Source organism: Takifugu rubripes, chromosome 5 (assembly GCF_901000725.2).
Source record: "Takifugu rubripes chromosome 5, fTakRub1.2, whole genome shotgun sequence".
Lineage (NCBI taxonomy): Eukaryota > Metazoa > Chordata > Actinopteri > Tetraodontiformes > Tetraodontidae > Takifugu > Takifugu rubripes.
Window position 1 is genome coordinate 2,376,958 of NC_042289.1, and position 26,432 is coordinate 2,403,389.

Below are 26,432 nucleotides of genomic sequence, written 5' to 3' on the forward strand. Positions count from 1 at the left end.
TTTAGTGGTTTGATATTCTAATAAATACTAAGACAACACATCATACTACAGAAGCAGTGTTTTTCTCAATAAAAACTATATTAATTATGCTCTTTTGTTGAAGGATTAACCTAAGGACTCGGATGTACTTACTTGTGACGTTCTACAATACATTGTATAAAGAATAGAGCCCCCTCGTGGCATGGAGGCATAACTACTTGCATAGAGGACTATTAAGAGGGTTTCCAAGACATTTAATCTTCTCAATTATTCAATTTCAGTAGTTATATTCTACCTTTATAACATGCTTTTACATTGTCATGAATATACGGTGACACAAAATTAGCTCATTGTCTAGTAACAGAAAACTGTTTCTTAAAACACCAGCGATGTTTGTGCTAAGAGATCCATTCTGGAACAATCAAATTATGTAAAACTCCTTTTACTCTTTCATTTCAACTATCCAAATTCCATGAAAAGTAATTTAATACATTTCATTGAACTTTTTGGTCAAAAATGAGAAAATCCAAAAAATCAAAGAAAAAATAGACTGAGCCCTTTAAAACGAGGAAGTGTGAGTAGGAAGTGCGTCAGCTGACTGGGGCGGTCATGTGACTGTTGGGACTGTTGGGACCGCAACATCTCTGCTGCAATGGCTCTGATGGTTGCTACTGCCAGTTTGACTTTACTCGCCATTATCCTGACTATAGGTATGCCTTTACATTTATTTCTAGTTATATTGAGTCTGTGGGGAGCTGTACAGTTATAATATCAAATCCGACGAAGCGAACGCTGCTTCACGTGTGGAAGAAGGTGACTTTAAAACGAAAGTTTCAGAAAACTTATTGTCTAGTGGCAAATCGTGATTTAGTTTGTTTCGTTTTCACAAATAGTTTAAATGTTTGTTCGTTTGTTTTTTTTAAAAAAAAAAAAGAAGAAAGATTTAAAATGAATAAACCATGCATTTAACGTGTTTGAAAGTGAGTGACTGACTTTTTCCTGTGAGGCCACATAACTTTTCCCTTCTCTGATGGGGGACCTGGGTCAGTTTGTAACAGAAAAAGTGTGAAAGTGTGACGATCGCTGGGGTACCTAAACGTAGAAATGTATTGTTTTCCAGAAAGCCACACATAACCAAATAACCCTTTCAGGTTCTTCACGAGAAAAAAAAAGCCAGGAAATAAATAACACTATTGATGAAATAAATAATTACCAAATAACCCTCTCTGGATTCTTAACAGATAAAAGTCAGGAAATAAATAACACTATTTCTGCTGTGCTGTGTACTGCACGTCTGTGCTCTCCTTCAGTGATAATGAAAAAAGTCAAATTCTTTTGTTTTCTTCTTTTCTCCAGCATGTCTGGGGATTGTACTTGCCAACAGACTCATGGCATTAAAGACATCTTTCTTCCGGGGACTCACCTCCTCCGCGATAGAATTCATACATTTCTTGACAAACTCTCCATCAGTGAATAGTTTAACAATGTCAAATAAAAATACACATATATGAAGAAAAAAATAAATCAAAATGCGTCTCTGGTATTGTTCAGGGGGCCGGGCCAAATGTGAAAGCGGGCTGTATCTGGCCCACAGGCCGTAGTTTGGTGACCACAGGTTTAAGCAGCTGTTTGGATCCCTTGCAGGACTCCCCTGTCCTGTGGCTGGTAAAGAGTCCTGGAACTATGTGAAAGTGAGAGATGGGGCCCACATGTTCTGGTGGCTGTATTATGCTGACAGTCCGTCTGCAGAGTTCAAGGATCTGCCCCTGGTTATGTGGCTGCAGGTAGGCCACCATTTGCAATGGCATATTTGACTCCAGGTTTCTCACCAAAATTCGGTAGCTCTACTTTCTCAGGACTGAATGGGGATAACCTTAGATGATGTTTGTCCATTTTTTTGGTCTTTAGGGTGGACCAGGAGGATCTGGAAGTGGGTTTGGAAATTTTGCAGAAATTGGGCCTTTGGACACAGACTTAAAGACCAGAAAGACAAGCTGGGTATGATGTCAGACAAGTCACTCATTTAGACTTCTGCAATTGAAATTGTACTGAAATTGTTCTGCTCTTTAAACTGTTGTGACTTCTGTGCTGATTTGTGATGGATGTGTTTGGTTTGCTCTTTTAGGTTCAGGCTGCCAGTGTTTTATTTGTGGACAACCCCGTGGGGACTGGCTTTAGCTACACAGAGACGCCCGATGGTTATGCTACCAACGTGGCCATGGTGGCCTCAGACATGCTCGTGCTGCTCAAGCAATTCTTTACTGAGAAGTCTGAGTTCCAGGTATGCCAGATGTGCACTAAAGCATATTAATGACTTTAAATAATGGGCTCTTCTTAGATTTTGAGTATTTGGATTTTTTTGATAGTCTGATTAAAGAAAATGAATAATTAATGTACACTACAGTGATTGCATTAAGCTATTCTAGAAAGGCTGTAGTTATGCCAATGCTAATGGAATTGCATCTTTGCAGAACATCCCCTTTTACATCTTTTCTGAGTCATATGGAGGCAAAATGGCAGCTATGATCTCCCTGGAGCTCACCAAGGTGAGATGAGAGGTTAAATTTACAGAAGTTTATAGAGCTGAATATTGCTTCATAAATTACAGGCTATTTTGCCAACCTGTCTTTTTTTAGGCCATAGCACAAGAGACGGTGAAATGCAATTTTGCTGGTGTAGCCCTCGGCGATTCTTGGATTTCTCCGCTGGGTATGGGCCACTCTTTGGTTCTTTCCATGTTTGTGCAGCCGGAGTAGGAATGTGTTACTTAGATTTTGGAACCTTTTATATAACATGTAAAGACACTGGAGATCTGAACCAACCACTAGATGAGCTAGAACTAACTCGTGTTGTAACTTAACCTTCGGTGTTTCAGTTCAGTGTATTCAAATGCCTTTCTGATACCAATCTTCATTTTCAATCTCACTATTCTATCAGATATGAGGCGGTTAGACGCCAATATTAGCTTGCTGCTATGGCTGTTCAGTTATAAAACATGACGATGTTCTTCAACCCCTAAAGCTAAAGCAGGATTTCATCTGTCAATCCCTGACTGAAATAAACTGACCTATGCTTCATCACAGACTCTGTCCTGACGTGGGGACCATACCTCTACTTCACCGTAAGTAGCAAACGCAAAGCTTTTCATAAGTGAGGACATCTTTAATGAAAACCCTTGTCCTTGCAGTCCTTGTTGGATGATGTTGGCCTGGCAGATGTCAGCAATGCAGCAAAGGACGTAGAGATGGCAGTGGAGCAGCAGCAGTTTGAGAAGGCCACAGAGCTCTGGTCTGTGGTTGAGACAGTAGTGGAGCAGGTCAGTGCAACAGAGGGTGGAGTCACATTAAAAGATGTTACACCACGAAAAAGGACACACTCATGTTTAAATTAAAAAAAAAATCGCAAAATTTTATAGTCTGTAAGATTCAGTTGAAAGCAGTTACAAGAATTCCTGTTGTGTTTTTCATGGCAGAACACCAATGGAGTCAATTTCTACAACATCCTCACTCAGGATCCAGATATAAAAGTCAGTGAAAAGCTCAGTAATTCGACAGAGAATTTCATTGGTAAGACACAGACGGAATGATCCCAATTGTCAATGAGGAGCTCACCACACCGAGCTTGCTGGATCTGGAGACATGTCATTAACGTGGTGTTTTGCGTTGCCCCCCTCCCCCCTGCAGCACTGCAGATACATCGTCATGTCAAACCTCTCCACAGGCAGTCGCTGAGTCAGCTGATGAACGGTCCGATCAGAGAGAAACTGGGTATCATCCCCAAGAATGTCACCTGGGGAGGTACTGTGGTTTTGACATGCAGTCCTGGAAGAATATTAGCAATTATGGAAACAAACAAACAAACACATATTTGGGTTGTCTTGTTTTTCTGTGCAACCAGGCCAGGCAGAGGAAGTGTTCAGCAACATGGCCGGAGACTTCATGAAACCCGTGGTGGATGTGGTCGACCAGCTGCTGAGCGCAGGAGTCAACGTCACCGTCTACAATGGGCAGCTGGACCTGATCGTTGACACCATGGGTGTGTACAGCTGTCCACATGAGCAGCAGCATCGTTAGTGAGCGTGGCCTTCTACACGTACGCTTACCAGTCTGAATCTCTGCAGGTCAGGAGCTGTGGGTTAAAAGGCTAAAATGGGAGGGGCTCCCTGGTTTCAGTAAGATGAAGTGGACCGCCCTGTATGACCCATCCAGCCCAGGCGTTACCGGGGCTTTTTACAAGACCTACAGGAACTTTGCCTTCTACTGGATCCTCAAAGCTGGTCACATGGTAAAATACTGGCATCATTTCACGTGCTCCACTGTTAAACTGTAGCTGGAATCTGTAACTCACAAATCCTAAAGGCTGGAAATTGCAGTGAAGGACTGTGATTCTGAGTAATAACTAAACTACAATCACACATCAGAACCACAACATCGACAAATGGCGTCACCATTCATGCATAATCGCGGTCGACCACACCAATTAAAGTAACCAGACTACCGTAAACATACTTGCGGTACAACCTGAGCTGTTGGCACACCTTTGTGGTTGAGGCGGTGCAACTGACTTTTCCTCTGAAAAATATTCCAATTTCACAGTATGTTCACAATTTTTATCCATCAGCCTTGTGAGTTGCCATCAAGCAGATGTGCAGCATGGATTTTGAGCATATAGATCTATACATTTTCAAAATCATCTTCAACCTCCATCAGCAGAAACATAAACAAACATAAGTTTGTTCCATTTGTAATTAATTCTACAACACCACTCATTCTCAATCATGTTTAGAAAAGCTGAAGCTATCGGTAAAATCCTCGACTTAAATGCATTATTTAATAAACCTGTATGGGGTGAAACGGCGAATTATAAGATGTGACACCCACTGCAGCAGATGGAGGGTGTGAATAAGCTGGACGTATGCATCTAACACCAGTTGGCAGCTGTGCAGCATCTTTATCAACATGATACATTTGTGTACCCTCATGCTCAAAATAGTCAAAAGTACTTTGAATTACCATTAAAACAACGTTTTCCTCTTGTCACAGATCCCCTCTGATCAAGGACCAATGGCCCTGCAGATGCTGAAGATGATCACTCAGCAGCTTTAATCCATCAACTGGAACGGCTCTGACAATCACGATCTTCACTTTTTATTCTCCTCCACACCAAAACATATCTGTTCACAGCAAAATTAACAGGAATAAAACTTTTCTTTCTTTTGTAAATGTTGTGGTGCTGAGATGCAGTATAAGATCCAGGATCTGCACGTCAATCAATTCGAGTATTTAATAGCAAAATGCAAACGTAATTTGACCTATACCACTATAATATGAATTGGGGGAAACATTTAATTAAATTAAAGGTTAATGGTGTTTTAGATTTAGCAGCCTAGTGTGTTTGCAGTTACAGACATGGCTTTCCAAGCTCTTTCATATATGTGTACATTATGGCTGTGATTTGACCTTAAATGAAAGGGTTGGGTATTTCCATTGCAGTCACATGGAGGCCTTTAAAGCCCTCCTAAATGTTTGCTATTCTATTATTATATTCCATCATGGCGATGCTAGTGACATAATTCGAAAGCCTTCCATATAAGAGGCTCTGTCACTGTGTAGTGTCCTCGGTATAGCTGAGGCTCCTCCTTCCCCATTGGCTCTCTGGAACAAGGAAGCCCTTCCTGATCACTGGCTCAATGACCAGCTCTATCAGGCTAGGTGGTTCTGGCACGACCAGCTCTGTCACTCGATAGCAATTAGAATATGCACGACCCACCAGGACCAGCTGACCCGGTGGGATTCTGGGATCAGGTCCTCTCAGTCGACGCCAGTACACCTTGAAATGGCGAATGAGTTTTGTTGGGTATTTCCATTGGAGAGTGGCATTAAGGTGCAAGCACGAGGACACGGGCTCCATAGAAGGACCGGCACCACGCAGCCACACCACGTCATAGATGCGCAAGTCCTGAACTTGCTCTGTAGGTATTTGTAGACTGGCTACATCTAAAAGCTGGAAGAGATGGCGATGAAAAACGTTTTAAAAGGGAGGCTTTACTAATAATAGAAGTAACAATTTCCACAAAACATTTTCTTTAGATTTAATAGACAAGTGCATTAACAATGAAAACACAAATGAAATGTTTGTCTGAGGATATTGACAAAATTGTACTATAATCTCACCATGATCTCTCCGACCCTGCAGATAAAAGGGGTGTCCACAGCCTCCCCCTTCCGCTGGATGTTTATACAAAGTTCTGTAAGTACAGAACACTCCTGGAGCTCCAGCTGTGCATACCTGCACACAGCGACATTAAAACATCCCTAGAGATTTAAAAAATAAATACAATTCTAGCATTTTGATTTCAACAGATAAAACAGAAATATAGTTGAATTAAAATAGCTGCAACTAAGGAGTACCTGACAGTCCAACCAGCTGGTTTAAAGTGCCCACACAGCTGAGCGAGCTGATTTAGTAATGGATGCCCATCCTCCAGTGTGGCAGGAGACACGCTGGTCCCTGCAGGAACAAAGACAGACTGCGTGTGACACAGAACCCTGGACATAAAGTTATAAATCCTTATGATGATAAAATCATTTGATAATGGATGAGCCAGAAATCCAGTTACACTCAAGCAATCGAATATTCTGCCATCGTAAATCTCCAGGTGAAACCATAAACACACACAGTGTGTGGGGTCACAGGAGGGATGGGTCGGTAAAACAGTAACTGCTGCAGAGGCATGTTAAACGGTTAACATTACATGTTAACTTTCGCCACTGATTAACAAAATAGTTCTTAAAATTAAAAAACTCAAGGATAGTGTTTAACTGCAGACACGTGGAGGCTGCAGTAGCAGATTTTACTTCGATGTAAAGCACTTTACTTTGCATTATATCTTATGTTTACCAGCATGGTTGTCTGCGCGTTGGCAAAGACCAGCCGGTGCCGTCTTCAGCTCCACAGAGACTGTGATCCCATCAGAAGCTTTGTAGATGAGCCTCACCAGAGTCTTAGAAAGCAGCGCGACATTGAGGGAGAAGATCCTAGGAGGTAGAGGACTTGTGTGTTTAAGGAAGTAACTGTTGGCGAAGGAGGAAGAGAGTGGGCAGACACACACTTGGCACAGACGGGAGAGGCGCATACAGCGGGGATGAGTCCGTCCAGCATGAGTGAGGAGCCACCATTCCAAGCGTCCTCTGGGCAGCCGCGGCTCCTCAACCAGCCCTGACCGTCCTGCTCGTAGTAGTACAAAGGCTGAATCTCCTGTGCAGTCAGGTTAAACCAGCTCCTTTTCTTCTGGAGCTGCACGTGCACAAAACAAATCAGGCAAATACTCTGCTGGTTGAGATAACATTTTATAAGGTTTATTATGTCCGCTGTAAAAGCGAGGCGTATCAATGATAAAAATAAAAAATGAAGAGCAGCAAAAAAAATGCCTCGGACGGTTACTTCTAACCTTTACCTGTCAAATCCCTTTTTACATTTGTCTATTCAACTTTCCATTGTCTGATCTGACAAAGCTGCCCAGCAAGGATCCTTCTTATGAGTTGATTCCAAAACTGGTTCAATATTCAGAATCTTGAAATGAAGTTATATTACACTGGTGGCTTTTAAGTACCTCACTAAAACTAATTGTAATGAATGAAGAGCATCAAAATAAGACCAAAAATGCAGCTGGTAATTTACATTTTTGTAAATAAAACCATACCAAGTTATAATTAGATTTCAGTCTTTGTGATTGACTGAGAAGATAAAGTAAATATAAATGTGATGCTCAAACATTGTTAGGATTATGTTTTGTTTTTTCTTGGTTTAAAGTGAATTTTGTACACATCTGTGTAGGGCAGGGCTAATCTGGCACGAGGAGCTTGAAAATTAAACCATAAATTTTTCGACACAGTGGTCTGTTCAAACATTTTTACTGGGGACAACTCATTATTTTATTGTTTTATGTATCAGGAAATTTAAAGTTTCCTTGTGTTTTTTGGGACATTGTAATGTTATTTAGTATAGGTACAATGACAGAATGTGCTTCCTTCTGTATCACTGCACTGCAAATTCCTTTTTTAATTTTAAACAGAAATTAAACTCTGCATCACTGTATATTTTGCATTTAAAAAACACATTTGCATTAAAAGTTGCTATTATTTTAAAAATAAGTTAACTGTAACTGAAAATTTAAAAAGATTTTTGACTCTTTTTCACTTCTGGTGATCTTACAATTATGCATTTTTTAGAATACACGAAACACCGTTAAATTAATATACATTTATGAAAGTAAAATCTTAGTTTAAGTTATGTGCATGCAGGTGTAGAAGCTCCTTCAGTACCTGTCCTCTGCAATAGAAAGAACTGCCAAAGCCCTGACAGAAGGAGGAGACAAAGGGAAGCGGAGATGACAGCTGATGGACGTCGAGGTAACCTGACAGAAGAGCCCAGAACCTGCAGAGAGGACAAAGCTTGTTAAAAACATCAGCCAGTGATATTTACTTCTTCAGCCTTCTAAATTAATATTTCACTGTTGACCTCACTTGTCCTGATTTTTGCGAAATTCAGCCCTGTCAAGAGCCTCATACACCCAGCCTGGAGCAAACAGGGCGGCAGAGAAGTTGTACTTCCGAATGACCTCCAGCGCCTGTGTGGAGAAGCACACGCTTAATCCTTCATGTTGTTTAAACAGGTACAGCTGCTGCATATCAAGTACCTTTTTTGTGTCAAACATTCCGCCCACCACTTTCCCTCGAGCAAACACATCCACCCCAACGTAGATATCAGCCTGGCGATCTTGAACCTCACTGTAATCCCTCATTGACTCCAAACTCTGCTCTGTCCAGTTGTAATTAGTGAAGAAACCATCACAAGCACTGAAAAACACCCTGCAGATAAAGTGATATTTAAGTTAACTAATTCCAGAAAGACATCAGTAACCATCGTAAACCATTTTAATGATGTCATTATGCTTTTTAGAAACTCATAAACACAGAACAAAATGTGACAAGGCTGTAACAGTAAATCATTTCTGTTAATGCTGAACAAATAATTAAATGTGAGGTTCTGCTTGAACTGAAAGCATATTACTACTACCAACTAACGGTGCAGAGCTATGGAGTGGGAGTGAAGAGGGATATAAGGGGATATAAAAAGCTTTTTGAGAGAGGCCCCACATGGGTTTATTAAATATTTTTGGGTTATTTTTTGTTAATTTATTCTATAACGTAACAACTGTTTTGAAACTGGTTAAACCACTTTAGTGGTTATTTCCATTTTAAGTTTGTATTCTACGGTTGATGAAGGGAAGCCTCTCTACCTGTTGGACGGGTTGAGTTCATTCTGCCACTGGAGCCGTCCATTCTCCGTGACACTGTCATACCACAGGACCAAGCTGCCAGAAACTTTCTGGTGCATCTGGTCCGTCAGATATCGCAGGAACAAAGGTGTGTTCTGCACCGCGATCTCCTGAAAGCGTACACGCAAATGTGAAGTACAAGGTGCACACATGGATAAGCCAGAGTGATGATGTCATAAAATAGATGCATGCAAAGACTTGTCTCAAACTGAACATGAGGGATAGCAGGGATCGCTGACTGGAAAAATGCTGTGTTTGTATTTTACCATGGCAACAGCCAGTAAAATGGGACTCACACTGAGAGTGTTCTCTATGTTAATGAGCCAGCCATCAAAGCCATAAAAGTAGCAGATCTGGACTAGTTTGTCAGCAACTGCCCGGTATGATTCCTCATCTTTAAGAAATGTCTCACATGCCACAGATCCATCCTCCCACTCTGTGATGAAAGTACCTGGGGCCAATAAGAGCAGACGACTGTATACTTCAGGACAGACAACCATAATTTCTGAAAAGGTGCTGCATAAACAAATCATAAAATAGAGTAAATACACATCCTAGTCTTTGCTCACCAAGAACAAGAACACCGTGCTTATGCGCAGCATTGGTCCACATGGCAGGAGGAATGGTTACCATGTTGTGTGTGAAGTAGTTAAAAATATCAATGTACTGCCAGTGATAGAAGGCGTATGGAGACTCTGCATAGGTGCCTTGAATAAACCTTGACAACGGGAGAAAACAATGACATTATGGAACACTGCTGATAATTAAATAAATGATAAATTACTTATGAATTCAACAATAATTTACAAAACAATAGGGAGCTTAATAAAAATACATTACACCATATAATAGTTTTTCAACAAAACTGTCAACGTCATCAGAAGCATTTTACAAAAACTATATAAGTTGTGGTTATAAACTATAGCACAGATGCTAAAGCCAAGTTAAAGAAAAAAAGTTAGGTCATTTGATTTGTCCTCCTACGCCGAGTTCCATACCTGTCATCCAGGTAGCCACCCATCATGTCATGAGACACCAAAGTCCGATGTTTACAACCGTCCAGAGGAGGCTCACGAGGCACCAAAGGGACTGCTGCCACATTGAAAGGGTTTGCCTCGTTCCATGACAACAACTCCTCCAAAGTTTGAAGACCAAATATGACTGGTTCAGTGGTGTCGGGATCATAATACTTGCCTGAGGAGCACAGGAACACTGGCATTAATTATGACAATGAGATGACTTCATGTTACTGCAAAAATCTAACAAGACGATAAACTCTGGAATTGAGTCAAAATTTGGAATAAAACCTGGTAGAGGTGAAGGAATGTACTTTATTACTTCGTGGATACTGTTAGAATCCACTGGCTGATCCAAGTGAGACCCCAACCTGTGACAGAGCAGAAAAAAGACCTTTTATTTCATGAGAACTGACAATAAAATAACTTGGCCATGAATGAAGGCTGAGTAGCAGCCCAATAAGAACAAAACATGAAATATGCAAAACTGCTTTTGATGACTAGTAAAGATGTCAAAATGATGTTACTCACTAGTTACATTTATTTGTTATTGCTTTTATATTTACCATCCATCCTGTCAAACTTTAGAAACGGTGAGTTTATACAGTATAATGTATACTATTAACAGGTTTATTTATACATTCTTGACAGACAGACAGACAGACAGACAGACAGACAGACAGACAACTTCCTATATCCTGTGTAACCTTTATAAATGTAGCTGGTTGAAAACGACAAGGTAAGAAAAGAAGATTAAATAAAACTACACCACTGACCTTATTGTCCATTTTTGGATTTTATACATACAAAATCAAGCATTCACTGTCGTTTTAGTATAGTATGGTATAGTATAGTACAATACAGTTAACGTGTGCTTAAGTACTTCGTGGCACCATGCTGTTGTGTACTTTTCAGTAATATTAATATCAATACTGCAAAAAAGAATCTAAAAGTAAAATGAAGCGACCCACGTACCGCATGTCATCTCTTTTCTCCCTCTTTGCGGGAACATTCTCTTCATTTTCTCCTTTGTCACTTTCCCTTCGCTTGTTTTTTGTCAGAGACAACGCCATTTAAGGGAGATTTAATCATACATTTAATAATTAAGAATGCAACACAAGGTAAAATGAAAAGGCAAATAAGGAAGCGGAAGAAGTATGTATTAGACGGACGGCCGTCTTCCTTTGTCATTCCTTCAAAATAAGAGCTCCATGCGCAATTATGAGTACGGTTATGGATAGTTATACTTTGTTTTTTTGTACCGTACTTTTAAATCCTGCATTTTAATCTAATAATTACACAAAGATGATAAGGTGTGTTATATTTTCGTGTATTATTGAGGATATTCAACGTAATTTCGTTCTGAGTCGTTGCTGACATGATGCCCTCTGAATGACAATAAGATATAGTAATTGAATACTACTACTACTACTACTACTATATAATTTAATGCTACCAAGTTTAATAATACTAAGTGTCATTCTATTTTCGTCAGCAGTTCTTTTTAGTATAGTTCTATTAAATAAATTAAGCATTGCGCAAAATATCATAGTCCTTCCACAGAAACAAGATGTTCAAAACACTTGTAGTTTTACCGTCACTGATTAGAAAACCGCCAACAATAGTTAAAAAAAGTTTAAACACGATGTTTTTTTTCCTTTTTAACAATGATCTGTGCGCAAAAGGTTGCACGGGGGCATATGGACAAAGGGAGCCAATCCCTTGTTGCGCAAGACCAAACTGTTGTATTCGGAGGAGATTGTCTCCTATCAGGCAACACCGGAAATAACAACCGTAAAGGAAGGAAAAAAGGCAAAGATGGACGCCGTTTTTTTTTCTTAATTATCCCAAAAGGTCATTGATAGATTTTTTTTATTTACTAAAGAGATGTTCGACAGTTTGTACAGCTATGTTTCAAGCGTTTTTCCCCTTAAAATTTTGGGGACGTATTTACAGATATCTTAATGGAAGTCACATATATTTTTGTCTTTATTCGGCATCATATTAGTAGACTAGAGCAAGTTTAACACTACTGTTATACGTATTTAATGACCACGAAAAAGGCTATATTTTTCCGTCTTTAAATTTTCTGCGATGATTATTATCTATCAACGTAGGGATTATTCTTGTTTGTTTTCTGATCATCACTTTTTCGTTACTATCCAGGAGTAACTGGTCTGATTATACTCACAAATGAAACGATACGAACTTTCTCAATTTTAAATGTTATTGATGGGTTAGCTTAGTCGCCACCAAAAAGCCGTACATACTAATCCCATTTATTATTGAGTATTTCCCTGCCTGTTATGAAAACAAGAATCTATTTTTAAAATCATTTATATGAAGTTGTTGGAGTGAAATTAAACATGTGTAAAGTAAATATAAAATGACAATGATGGCTTCGTGTTATGTAGGTGGCCTATATAATACATCTGTAGGTAACATTCTCGTACAGATAACAAAATTGTGACTAAAATGTGTTTGACTTAAATCTGACAGACGTAAGCTTAATTGTGTTACTTTCCCTTGTTGTGTAAGCAGTTGCCGGCAGTGACACGACTGGCGTCATCTCTGCGCTGAGAGGGCCTCTGTCGTCACGCGACAGGAAGTGATGTCAGAGCCGCTTAGCCGTTCACCGTGCAGGCTTCCAACAGAGGAACGACACAGGAACCTGAGGGAAATCTTCAACCATAGCTTCACAAAATCCGTCTTCATCCTCGGATAATTAAAGTGTGTCGCTTTTTAAAACAGCGAGAGCATAAACTACACACTGCAACCTTTTTAAGGAGCACCGTATTGTCGCAAGATGTGGATCGTGACATTTTAAAACAAGTGGCGAAAGATTGTTAGGGCTCTCATCCAGGAACGACAGAAGACACGGTCCCTCAAAGGCGTTTTAAAGTGTCGAATGTTTTGCCAGTTTTGTTTTTAAACAAAAATAGTTTACTTCCTCCAATATATTTTTGAATTTTTAAGCTAGCGAGTGTGCTTGCTAGCCAACAACAGAGTGCTTACAATGGAGTTAAGGGTAGGAAACAGATACAGACTGGGCAGAAAAATTGGAAGTGGATCATTTGGAGACATCTACTTGGGTAAGTAACAGTTCGGTAACTTTGTCAACCGGTTGCATTTAGATAACAATCAGCAAAGTCGCAGTCAAAGGCAGCTGTATTGTCAGCTGATGGTCCGTTTTTTCCATTCCCAGCAGATAATCAGCTGTTCAGTGGTAGCAGCGGTCGCCTCTGCTGCCCTGTTAGCAGGGAAGCTAATACAAAGAAGACTGATATCACGAATTAGCAATAAACGATATGTTGAGGGGGTATATTCAAAACAATCCAGTCATTCTCCCTGTAGAATTGTTCAACAAAAGGCCGTTTACGCCAAGCTGAGAAATTGACGTCTCCAGCGTAATACCAACACCCTTTAACACAAGTTAGCCTAATGTCCTCTTTTCCTCTATCCCATCCCCTTTTTCAGATATCTATCAGCCGTATATAAGAACAAAACAAACCATATCCCATACTTTAAACCCTATTAATTGGCAATTTCCATGTTCTTCACTGGTTCAGAGGACAATGGTTAAAAGTCTTTGGGCCTTTTATGTTATTGGGCAGGAATTTAACTACAATATTTGTCTTCAGAGCGTTCAAGCATGATTTATACTATTCGTGGTAACCATATGCTTTTTATAAACTACTTTTGTCAAAGCTGATTATGACTTGCAGTGTCTTTGAGCCTTTGAGAGGTGTGAAGGAACTGTAAAGTGAAGAAGGACTAATATCGGAGACAGAAGTGCATGTTTACCACAGCCGGGCATGTTCATGTGTCACTGGGGTTCATTTACAAAGAGCCCGAGGCTCAAGCTTATTGATCGGGTGTCTCTTTTTTAAACAATTGATTGTTAGTGTTCACAACAGCAAAAGTCAGAGATCTAGTTGATAGGCGCACACATTATCTGTTCTTCAGCACCCATTAGGTGGAATTAGCATGGCTACCATGGATGATTGGTAGCAGATATTAGGACGTGGAGGTCTGCCAGCTTCAACAAAACGATTGTGACTCGGGCAAACACAAGCCTTAATCGTGTTAGTGCAACTGCACAGTAAGCAGTATTTAAATAAGTATTTGTGTAAGGAAGACTTTAAATAGGTAAGGTCTGTTTACTGCCACTGAATGGCCTCAACTTCATGGTAATGCATCCTGTGGTTGCTATGCTGCCTGTCATTGGCTGTTGGCAACGCTGGAGAACAGCTGATGATCACATTTCTAGGCTTAACACTTGGTAATCTCAACAACAAAAGACAGGAGACATTGTTAATTCATGACCCATTCTCATTGGGCGATACTAATGTCTGATATCTAATCAAGCCAACCAGAAAAACACCCAAACAATGACCATTTGATTTAAAGGTAATGGTGTGATAATGTGCGGTTCACCTGATTTGAATCACCTCATCTTGGGATGTAATGGAATTACATACTTTAAGTGCCAAAAATAAATATCCAGAGATAAATGATTCCAGGTGTAAAATGACCTTGATTTTAATGTGGAGCTAAACACATTTGAATTAACCTGTAAGTTAGTTCTGACATATTATTTTTTTATTGGTTGTGTCATGGTAGAATGAGGTATAAGATGGAAGGCAAGATTGATTTGTTTTTAGTCCACAATACAACATGCATGTTTTCTATTAACCATCATTAAACACTTGAGTACTCGATGCTATTGAGTTTTATTGGTCCAGTCCCAATATTTATAAGTGGTTGTGAAGGGAAATTGTATTGTACAATTGAAACATCTGTATAAATAGGAATTTAGGATCAGCTCTGTACCTGATCACTCGATTTCCATTTGATTTCAGCACACTTCTGATTAAACTGGTAATGTAATCTGGCAGCCGCCTGCCTATTAAGCATTTCCATGTCCTCCCAAAGCCTGTTGACTAATGTGATGTAACTGTTAATCATCCAGAACAGTGTGGCTCTCCTGCATCCAATCCCCCACACTGGAAATCTCAGACCGGGCCACAGGTTTGTCAGCATCATATTCCATTATTGGCTCAAGGAGAGGATGTGACTCTTTGCATTGGTTCCTGTCCTCTCAGTACAAAGTGTTCCTGTGGTAGTCATGACCACAAAGTATGCATTACATAGTTCTCCACATGGCTGGGGGTTCAGAGAGACTCCCTGCCCGATCTCCTCCTCTGTATGGCTCAATGCAAGTGTTGAGTGAGCACGCATGAAGTAAACACCAAAGTCATGTACAGACTTTCACAACCACACTCAGAAACACCCAGAGACACTTTAACAAGTTCCTCCATATTTCTCGGGTTTCTCCACACGTGTTTGGCCAAGCTCGCTCCAGATGTGCCCTGTTTTGCTAACACCCCACTAGAATGGAAGTCCCGCCCCAACTTAGATTCATATTAATGAGGCTGCAGTAATAGTTAGCTCCTTATGTAACCTGCTCTTCTCGTATTTGCTGAGGAATCCTCCAACAAAGGGCAGGTACCTGTTTGATGGGGATTTATGTAACTGATATTGTGCATGTGGTGTCTTGTTAAACTGAAACTGTTCAACCAGTGTGTGCACAAGGGGAGGGTTGCCTTATGTAAGTGTCAACAAGTGAGCTGCGTGACAGCTGCCGGAGTAACTGAAAACACAAGACATGCGTTGGCAGATATCAAACCTGCTGGCTGTGACTCACTTTTTAAACTAGTGTCTGGTTGTCACTGCCCTCCTGCTTTCTCCTGTGATTGTGTAAGAGTTTTTCTGGGGGGGGTTTGCCACTAAAGTGGGTGATGTCAGCTGGAAGAGCTGCTTTTCCTAAAAATGTGGAGTTGAGAAATATTCTTGGTTGCAAAACTCCCATAGCCTGGTTGTTGGGCAAGATGAGGGCTTTACCGTTGTTTAGCTAAGACTAGTTGTCCAAGTTTGACTAGTTTTTTGTGACTACATTTCCCAAACCCCCTTAATTGTCATGATTTACAAAAACATTCACCCCTACTTGTATGGGTCGTCCACAGAATTCTGTCAAGTTTCATGATATTTTCCATTTCTCGGGATCTGTTGGAACATGTTCTGGTGGGGGGAGAGCACACTCGCAGCACGCTGGAATATAATGTTCCGAGTATGCAGCGGATGGGCTTTTTTCCCAACAATTTTTATTACACAACCAAGCATAAGCCTCAGTGTGCATGTAATGTTTTTTAGTAACTTGTACTGGACCTGTAGTCAAAGTGGAAGTCTTACTTTTACGCTTCCGTGAGTAAGAGTAAATGAAACATGCTGTCTGGCTGTACATCAACATGCAAATAAGCTTGATCCAGGGTGTGACCAGGGAGCTTTGAAGTAGCTGTTGCAATAACTTGTTTTCCTGCATTGCTGCAGTAGCACCCTGCACCCAACAGGAGAGGATTTACCGGATTTTAGTTTTAAGTTAGGTGTTGGGTTCTTATCACACAACATGGTGGCATTGATTGGGTCTGTTTCTGGTGGTGTGCCTGCACAGATGACATCATACAGAGAGATCAATGGTACTCCATTGGTGCTGCTGTTAGGCGACATCTGTGTGTGTGTGTGTGTCTGGGTGAGAGAGTGAGTGAGAGAGTGAATGAAAGGGAGGAGGGTGGGGTTGGGGCTTATGTAACCAAGTTTTCATTCGGCTCTGTTTATACAGATGGAGCCAGACTTGATAACCATAATTGGGTATTTTGCCTGCACGAAAGGCGTGCTGGGCAGGCCTCAGACACTTTAATAACTAAATAACAAGACAGATTTGTTATATGTTGTTGTTAAACCACTTACTGTCGTGTTATTTGGTCAATTTGTGATATTGACATATAGGACTTAGTGCTAGCTAATACACTGCTGGTGTACGTCCTGCTCATAAAGGCTAACATGTCATTATTCTTTAGTTCACCCCAGAAAGTAATTGCTCTGTCTGTTTTTTCTTTCTTTCTAGGCACGGACATCTCTGTTGGAGAGGAGGTGGCCATCAAGTTGGAATGTGTCAAGACCAAACATCCACAGCTCCACATTGAGAGCAAAATCTATAAGATGATGCAGGGTGGAGGTAATGTATATTTAATCCTGGCATTTGTGCGGAGTGTGAAACTGTTTGGATTTTGGAAAGTACCTAATGGGTCATTATTTCTATGTGTTGGCCAGTAGCATATACACTCACTTTTATACTACTGATGACAACAGACTTTTAACCAATGTTATAATTAGCCCAGTACTTGTTCTTGTAAACACAAAGTGTTAACACCACAAATAATTAGAATGCTTGCAGAGTGCAGACATTTTTGAACCCCTTTGCTTTACTAAGCCTGTCTTTACAGATCCACTCTGTCGGGTTGGATTGAAACCCTCAGTAGACAGCTGTTCACAGCTGTTTACAGCTGTCTACTGAGGTGTTTGATTGGGGCTCTGGCTGGTCCATCCAAGGACATTCAGATGTTCTCTAAGCCACCCCCCGTGTTGTCTTGGCTGTCTGTCCAGTCAATGTCTTGTTGGAAGGTGAACCTTAACCCCAGTCTGAGGTCTTGAGCTTTCTGGATAAGGGTTTTCTGAAGTATCCCTGTACTTTGCTTTAGGTTCTAATTTGGTTGTGAACTGTGTTAGTGTGAGAGGAAAACTGACATAGTCATTCTAGCTGGCAAACATTTCAAACCATAATTGTTGCATTTAGGAAAAGTAAAATCATTCATTTGACTGCTAGCAAAGCAGAAATAAGCATCTGACTGCATACACGGCTTTATAGTCTCTCTCCATTGCAGTTAGCTTCATTTGGAGCATGGGAGCTGACCTAGACTGTGGGATATATTTGCATTTGTGTGCGTGTATAAATAGCTGAGGCAGTATGTCTGTGCAGTGCAAGGTGCTGAGCACTTACATTGACTAGCGGTCTGCCTGTAGAAGGAAATGCCAGATGGTCTCTTCGTCATACCAACTTCAGCCTGTTAACAGATCCTACTGAACCAGCCAGCTTCAGCATTCGTCCTGTGTGTCAGGAAGACATGGGCACTCTGTTATACAGTCCTAGATTGCGGGCTGTTTCTCTCCTAAGAGAATATCACACCAGCCTCCGTGCATTAATCTGCATTGCAGTCCGGGAGAAATATGCGTTCGTCTGCTCTGTCACTTGGCACAAAAATGTGGTTCGAGCCAGAACTGTGTCGTCCAAATAAATTTTAGTGTGACACACATTAATCATTTATTCTTGGCATAGATTTATTGCACTGTATTGAGCACTGAAATGTTCTAGTGTTCAACTCGTTCATTAGACTGAATACATTATAGACATATGTGTACGCATGTATACAATATTGAAGTAAGAAGTCAGCTACACATTATTACAAATTTCAACTATCCTGTAAGAAAGTTTATTTGTTAAGTGGCTACATTAGTGCTACATATCTACCGGTAAATTACATTTAACACTTTCCTTTCCAGTGGGTATCCCAACAATAAAGTGGTGTGGGGCTGAGGGTGACTACAATGTGATGGTGATGGAGCTCCTGGGGCCCAGTCTGGAAGATCTGTTCAACTTCTGCTCCCGGAAGTTCAGCCTCAAGACAGTTCTGCTGCTGGCGGACCAGATGGTGAGAAAATGTTGCTGGATTTGTTTTTTGTTGTTGTTTTTTTTACTTTCGTAAGAGCTCAGTATTTATCAGGACAAGATTCTAGTTTGGACTACTCATCACTGCTGTATCTGACTTGGAATCTCTTCTGCTTTTAGATCAGTCGAATTGAATACATCCACTCCAAGAACTTCATCCACAGAGATGTGAAGCCAGACAACTTTCTCATGGGACTGGGCAAAAAGGGCAATCTCGTCTACATTATCGACTTTGGTTTGGCCAAGAAATACCGTGATGCTCGCACACACCAGCATATTCCCTACCGTGAGAACAAGAATCTCACCGGGACGGCCCGCTACGCCTCAATCAACACACATCTGGGAATTGGTAAGTACTGTTTTTTTTTCTTTTTGTCTCGGTGCTCTCTCCCGACAGACCCCCTGGCTGCAGATCTGATATTGCCCCATCTATGTCCACAGAGCAATCCAGACGAGATGACCTAGAGTCTCTGGGATATGTCCTCATGTACTTCAATCTGGGGTCTCTGCCCTGGCAAGGCCTCAAAGCTGCCACAAAGAGGCAGAAGTATGAGCGCATCAGTGAGAAGAAAATGTCCACGCCTATTGAGGTCCTTTGCAAGGGATACCCATGTAGGTTAAGCCTGCTTTTTTCTTTAGGATTTTTCATTTTAAGATAGAAGTCACTAAGTTTTTACGTCATGCTTGTTGTTTTTGTTTGCCACAGCTGAGTTTGCTACATACCTGAACTTCTGCCGCTCCCTGCGTTTCGATGACAAGCCAGACTACTCATACCTCCGCCAACTGTTCAGGAACCTGTTCCACAGACAAGGCTTCTCCTATGACTATGTATTTGACTGGAACATGCTCAAATTTGTAAGTAATGTATCAACACAGCTTAGAAATCACATTAGAAAATAATGGCAAATGAATACAGTGTACAATTTTGTACTTCTTTTTAAACCACTCACTACTTCTACCAGGCGCTTCACATGTGGCCTTAAAACTAGGCTTTCCTCTGATCCGATCAGCTTTATGGCAACAGCCAGTATTTTACATTTTGAACCATTTGTGTGATCGGCTGTAATGTCTTAATTCACTGATCCAATCAATCTGGCTTTGAAACTTTGTTGCGGATTCCTCCGTTGCAGATATTGGCAGATGTCTGTGTCTTTTCCTTCAAAGGCATTTGCCTCCATCGATGGGTTTGTTTGATAGTGACAATGTTCCAATCTAATGATTCAAGGTTCAAATAACTTTATGGTCCATCACATCAAGACAGGCTCATGATTTAAATGCCACAATGATGTAAAACACACATTTAAACCAACGAGACACACATTTGTTTTGCTCTTAGTAAGCAAACACCAAACTAGTCATAAGTCAGTAGTTTAAATTAGTTTGTTTTCATGTCTTTGTAGATTTTTTTGAGTTCTGTCACTATATATAAAGTTTATATAATAAAGTCTTGAATTTTAATTATGAATGATACAAAGAAATGTAAAGATAATTAAATTACATTAAAGTAATTTAATTATGGGAAGTTTATTTTTTTCTTACGATATTTTGTTTTGTCCTGATTGAGATTTGAACTCGTATCTATAAAACATATAAATATATATATATAAAAGATGTTGAAGTATACTTGAAATGAACAAGTTATTTAAATAGACATATTGCTCCCTCACGTCACTGCTCAGTCCTGATGGTATAAAGCCTACTTAAACACCAATCTTGGCTAATAACTTTCATACTCGCTGGTAATGTAGAGAAATCTTTCTCTCAGCTCTCCGTTTCATCTTTGTTTCAGGGAGCCAACAGGGCCGCAGAGGATGCAGAGAGAGAGCGTCGGGAGCGGGAGGAGAGGCTGAGACATGGCAGGAACCCTGGAGCCAGAGGCATGGCCTCGGCCTCAGGAAGGGCCAGGGCAGCACAGGATGTTGCAGCCCCCTCACCGCTAAACCCCACCTCACACACAGGTCAGTAAACTCTTATATACCGTAAGTTCCGGACTATAAGCCGCTACTTTTTTCCTACACTTTAAACATTGCGGCTTATTCTATGGTGCGGCTTATTTATGGGTTTTTTCGTGGCGCACTATCACAACTATTGTGAATCAGTCATTTTTACTAAACCCTCATCAACGTGGAAAATACTAGAAGAAAAGCATATGATGCGGCTTTTAAGTTAAAAGCGATCACTCTGGCGGTTGAAGAAGGAAATCGAGCTGACGCGTAATCTTGGCATTACGATAATCAATGGCGAGAAGGTGGAGACGCCCGCCTGAAGAACTGATCCAAAAGACGACAAAAGCTCTTAGACGTAAACATCGCAGGTGGCCCAAGTTTGAAAACGTTCTGGAAGACTGGGTCAACACACAGAGAGCAGGCGGCCGCGGTGTTTCCACTGTACAAACCAAACTGAAGGCAAAAGCAATCGCCACGGCGATGAAAATAGAAGATTTTAGAGGTGGGCCATCGGGGAGTTTTAGATTGTTCATTGTTTGAGTAAAAAAGCATAAACAACGTTATTAGTGTGTAGCTGATACAAACGTATATTTCAAGGTAGCTGCGTTACAGACACCGTTAGAAAAAAAGCATTTACTGCTACAATATATTTATGTTGCTAAGCGGATTAAATTAAAAGAAAAGTTAAAAAATCCTGATGTGATAAAAATTGGATTTAAGGTCTCTGTATAAACATACAAGTGAAAAGAGTGGCTGTTGTTTCTTACCCGTCTGTTTGTCACTCGTCAGTGACTCGTCTCTTACGGTAATAAAAACATCTACCGGTACTGAATGTTTTCAATCTAATTTTTCATATCACTACGTGGGACCTGCGGCTTAAAATCCAGTGCGGCTTGTATAAGTACAAAATTGATTTTCTTTCTAAAATTAGATTATGCGGCTTTTAATCAGGTGCGCTCTATAGTCCGGAAATTACAGTAAATATCTAATTATATTGGAGAAGGAAAAACGGTACCTTGTGAACCAGTGTTTACTGTAATTTTGCTTTGAGTTTAGACTTTCGGCCTAGTTTTCTTATATAAGACAAGTTGTTCACATGTTAGCCTCGCGTCTCCTGTTTACTCATGATCCTGGTTTGACTGTTTATTCAAGGCTTGGAGAAGGAGAGGAAAGTGAGCATGCGTCTTCATCGTGGGGCACCTGTAAACATTTCCTCCTCGGACCTGACAGGACGCCAAGACACATCCCGCATGTCCACATCACAGGTAAAGCACATCATTTAAAAAGGACGAGGAGAATAATGTATTGTATAGGAACAGCAGTATAGACTGGAAGTACCGTCAGCTCCTATTTTGTTTCAAGCGGTGTGAAAGAACAAGCACTTCCTGGTTCAATTGAAACACATTTGTGCTCTTTCCTATGATAGACAATTAAGTGATGCGTCGCAGCCATCTGGAACCAGCAGAAGCTAATATGAGATGCTAATAAGCAAAAATGAGATGAGAGTGAATAATATTTGGTTTTCTCCTGGGTGTTAGAATATTCTCTACCATCCTCCTGGTACCAGCTCCTTTCTGCTTTTTTAAATGAGTTTCGAAGGACCTTTGTTCTTTTTCATTATTCTTACCTTCAGTCTCCGGGGGGGGGTCAAAAAGAGTAACGGCCAACATTCATTAAATCAAGGCCTGTTGACCACCAAAGGGAAGTGGTGTTTAATGCAAATCCCATGTTTCATATGGATTTGAATCCTAATTTTAATTACGTTGTGCCTTTTTAAATTAAATTTGAATGCCAGGCCAATATACTTTAAAATTCCTAGGAGAATACGGCATGACACCAAGGATCTAGTGAATAATCAAGTTGATATTAAACTGTTATTTGTTGTTCATGTCGAATTTTGCTGTGTCTGGTTTATTATTGCATTTTAAACTCAAAACAGTGTTTTATTACCCATAATCCAGTTCACCAAGATCCAAGAATTACAGAAGTTTTACTTAAATCTCTTAACCTTTAATTAATAGGATCAGAGACAAACATGACATTATCTAGACTGGCAGATTAATTTATTTTTTTGTTGTTATCCAGGTTATTGTCAACATAAATTGACCATTTCTTCCCCCACAGGCTTTGTCCCGGGTCACTCCCAGTGGCCTCCAGTCTGCAGCTCCACGGTGAAGCCCTGTCATCCACGTGTGCACCAAGGAGGCCTGAACATGCACCACCGGCAGCACACACACATACACACTTACACAAAGGACTCTTTATTTGACACAGAGGACTGCCGAATCCTTTTGCACACAAGTCATTCGATGGTGGAAGAGGTGCACAACCAGGTGTGTGTGTATGTATGTGTGTGTGAGAGAGAGAGAGAGAGAATGAGAGGAAGAGAGAGGAGGAGTGGGTGCAGTATAGTTTGGTTGTCTTAACCAGCTTGGCAAAGTAGCAGCCTCAGCCTCCCCTCTTCTCATAGTGAAGATGTGGAAACACTCCCTACATTGTCTTTACCATTGATAAAGCCACGGGGTCATTTTTCCCTCTGGCTTATTTTCTTCTTTTGTTTTATAAACTTTGATTTTACTTATTTTAGCATTAACAGTTCTATTACACCAGCTTGATTGGACAGAACTCTTAAGGATTTGAAATTAGAAAATGATAAGTCTGTTGGCTGTTTCATATAAAACGTGGGCCTATAAGGGCAGGAAGACATGCTGATCCATCAGGGCAACGTTAAAAGGACAGTGCCTAAACAATTTTGTCTCCCGAAAGAGTCCTTTTTTTCATTTCTATGTGTTTTAGTTCTAGACATAACAGACTGGGCGAGAGCCCCCTTGTTTTAAAAATGGGACAACGGACTTTTAATGTTCTATTTTTAGAGCTGAAACAGAATACGGTATAAGTTGTGTTCTTTGTTTTGTTTATTTGATTTTTTTTTTTTTTTGTCCTCCTCAGGTTTGCTGGTAGCAGGATCATGTATTAAATCTAAAAAAACAATGCGGCACACTGTTTCTGTGTTGAGGTCGTGGGTGTAGTGTGCTGCTTGTGAAAGCTGTGAATGGTAGTGAAATGGTCGGGAGGAGGGCGATCTGTCCACGTTGAATGGATGAGATGTTTTTAAACCCAGTACATAGTGATGTGCTTCTGTGTGTGTTTGTGTGGTTCTGTTGTAGGCTTATACAAGCTCAAGTGGGTGGGGGTAAACATGTTAAGGTCAGAATTTTCCCTCCCCCTTCCCCAAAACTCACTTTAACATCTCGCTGTCCACTTCCTGATAATGTTTGTTTCCAAGCATAACCTGCAGCCATTTCCTGCTTGGACATTGTTCAACACTTGAATGTTGATGAATAGATGCTGAGCAGACGTAGTTTGTGGCAGTTTGTTGTCTCTCCTGTTCAGGCAGCCGAGGCAGAAATTGAACATCTCTTGTATTTTAATCACTGATATTGTTGTGACTTACTGCCCGAGGAACACTAGGAACCCATAGACGACGGCTTAAAACTCGATCAATACTCCTGTCTCCATGTTCTAGGTTACATCAGAAGGGCCCCATTAGGGTCACATGACAATGCAGGCGGGAATACGCTGATTTCCAAGTGTTCCTTTATGCTGCATGACCACGTGTGGAGTCGGTTAATTTCATTGAGATCTTTAAAACTCATGGTGGTGATTGTGTAGACGTGTTCTTTACATGTGGGACGGGCTGAACAATGTGTTTCTGTAAACCACAAAGCACATTTTAGCCCTCTGTTCAGCTCGCCAGTCTAAACTGTCACCCAAATAGTTGTTCCTTATTGTGTCTATTGGAAATTGTCATTTGAAAAGGAGGATCAGGATCAATCATTGGGCATCCTGCTACCACGACAGTCAGTCAGCGATGTTCTGCACATTGGAACTACATGTCTCAACATCTGCATATGAGACCAACAAAGGGGCAGTTCGAGGAGGAAATGGACCTTTCCCATCAGGCTAAATGGAAGTGAGTGTTTTGGAGGGAGCCGGGCTGAGTGTTGAGAATCCCAACTGTAATGGTGCGGTGAAACTCGGGCGACTCGACTTGGTGACGCATTTGGCCAAGGTGACCAATGAGAAATCGGCAGTGTGAAGTAGGAATCTTTGTGGTAGACTGATTGCAAAGTATTGTAGTTAAAGGGGAAGGGGGTGTAGTGGTTATTTGTACACTTATTGTTCTGTTGTGTATAGGACGTGCCTGCTCTGTCTACCACATCCACATTAGTCGCTGTACAACTTTGGATGGTGATGACATCAGTGTATGGAGGGACTTGGAATGCCTCACTCCATTAGAGCTCTTGCTAAGAAAGTTTTCTTAAAAATATGTACTTCACATACGGGCTTAAAAAACGCTAAAAAAAAGCAATGGGTTAACTTGTCTCACTGATGATGACTATAAATGCAAGTACACTTTATGTGGGAGAATAGTTTAACAGTATGTCATGCCTGCTTCTCAGTTATTTCTTATTTTGTCCAGGTTTGCTTTTAACTGTGCAGTGGAGACGGTCTCTCATGCCCCACAATGCTATTCTTACTGTGGAATCATGGGAAATCCTTTCTCTCCCACCTTAAGATTTTGCTCCTCATTTGTAATGCCACTGTTTTTGTGTATTTTGAAATTGTGTAAATAAATTAAGTACTTGTATACATTTTCTGTGTAATTTTTTTTATCTCACTTTAACAGCAATCTTGTTTTGTCAGCATATTTCCACATGGAGAAAAAAGGCAAAATGAAAGATGAAAGTATTTTATATGATTAAAAAATAGAAAGTGAAGAGATCTGCAGTGAAGGAAACTGTACCAGACACTTGGTGGCGTATTAGAATTACCCTGCTGGAGCCACCGTCGGTTCCAGGTGCTGGTCTGTGACCTCTTCTGCCCCCCTACTGGTAGATTAAGGGAATATACTCACTAGACTGGTGCTCCATGCAGACCATGAAGTCCTGTGGGGCGTTCAGGGCCTCCGCCTGTTTCTGGTCGTCACACAGGTGTTTCTCTCTCCACATCTGTGTCGGGTGTGAACCTTAAAGTAATTGATCTGACGCCATCAGACCTTGGACAACCTGAGTGGACGCCGTTTGTGCTTTATCGAGGTTGACCCGGCCTCCTCTGTTTGCAGCGCCCCCTCCTGGAAGAGACGCTTCGACTGCGCACACAGTCTTTCCCTTACGACTGCTTTTTGTGAGCTATTGATCTGCTCTCCTCACTCAAAAGCTTCCTGCATCAGCTAAGGGACGAGAGGGTTCAGCGTCGAGCCAAAACTAATTATATCTTCATAATCTATATATTGGTTATACGTTCCAAACCCTGGTCTTGTGAGACTGCAGCACTTTGCCAAAGTACATTATGACTTTAAACTGTTATTCTTGGGGTTTTGAGCTGGGTCTCTTTGATTGATGTACAAGTCAAATCAAGAATAACACATATCTGCTGATTTTCTTACCAAACACGGGTGTAAAATATGCAAATGTAATATGTAAATAAAAAAGAGGAAAGTATACATACTGTGATCCGTGCTGTAA

The 26,432-nt window shown here is 40.8% G+C and overlaps 3 protein-coding genes across 6 annotated transcripts; 2 read left to right on the plus strand and 1 right to left on the minus strand.

The window, feature by feature from the left end:
• Positions 1-540: 540 nt before the first annotated feature.
• scpep1 (serine carboxypeptidase 1) lies at positions 541-5,142 on the plus strand. The gene is made up of 13 exons (XM_003964301.3): positions 541-689; positions 1,624-1,763; positions 1,888-1,977; positions 2,105-2,260; positions 2,451-2,525; positions 2,616-2,688; positions 3,063-3,100; positions 3,167-3,295; positions 3,452-3,545; positions 3,663-3,776; positions 3,877-4,014; positions 4,100-4,263; positions 5,022-5,142. Exons 1-13 carry the CDS (start codon positions 632-634, stop codon positions 5,082-5,084), a joined length of 1,332 nt encoding a protein of 443 aa, XP_003964350.2. The 5' UTR covers positions 541-631; the 3' UTR covers positions 5,085-5,142.
• engase (endo-beta-N-acetylglucosaminidase) lies at positions 5,113-11,512 on the minus strand. Of its 4 annotated transcripts, none has more exons than XM_011603570.2 (14): positions 11,311-11,512; positions 10,627-10,706; positions 10,318-10,513; positions 9,889-10,037; positions 9,616-9,770; positions 9,281-9,429; positions 8,678-8,849; positions 8,505-8,608; positions 8,304-8,415; positions 7,091-7,275; positions 6,880-7,016; positions 6,390-6,489; positions 6,153-6,267; positions 5,113-5,982 (listed from the first exon to the last, which is right to left on the minus strand). In XM_011603570.2, the coding sequence occupies exons 1-14, from the start codon at positions 11,406-11,408 to the stop codon at positions 5,581-5,583; spliced, it is 2,154 nt and encodes a 717-aa protein (XP_011601872.2). In that variant the 5' UTR covers positions 11,409-11,512; the 3' UTR covers positions 5,113-5,580. The 4 variants fall into 4 exon arrangements, with proteins under 4 accessions (XP_011601872.2, XP_003964351.2, XP_029691785.1 ...); XM_003964302.3 differs by having other exon boundaries at positions 6,874-7,016; XM_029835925.1 differs by lacking the exon at positions 11,311-11,512 and having other exon boundaries at positions 6,874-7,016; positions 10,658-10,706.
• Positions 11,513-13,351: 1,839 nt separating this feature from the next.
• csnk1da (casein kinase 1, delta a) lies at positions 13,352-25,559 on the plus strand. The gene is made up of 9 exons (XM_029835927.1): positions 13,352-13,427; positions 17,300-17,410; positions 18,793-18,941; positions 19,079-19,307; positions 19,400-19,570; positions 19,665-19,813; positions 20,748-20,916; positions 22,057-22,169; positions 23,029-25,559. Exons 1-9 carry the CDS (start codon positions 13,352-13,354, stop codon positions 23,077-23,079), a joined length of 1,218 nt encoding a protein of 405 aa, XP_029691787.1. The 3' UTR covers positions 23,080-25,559.
• Positions 25,560-26,432: the final 873 nt, after the last annotated feature.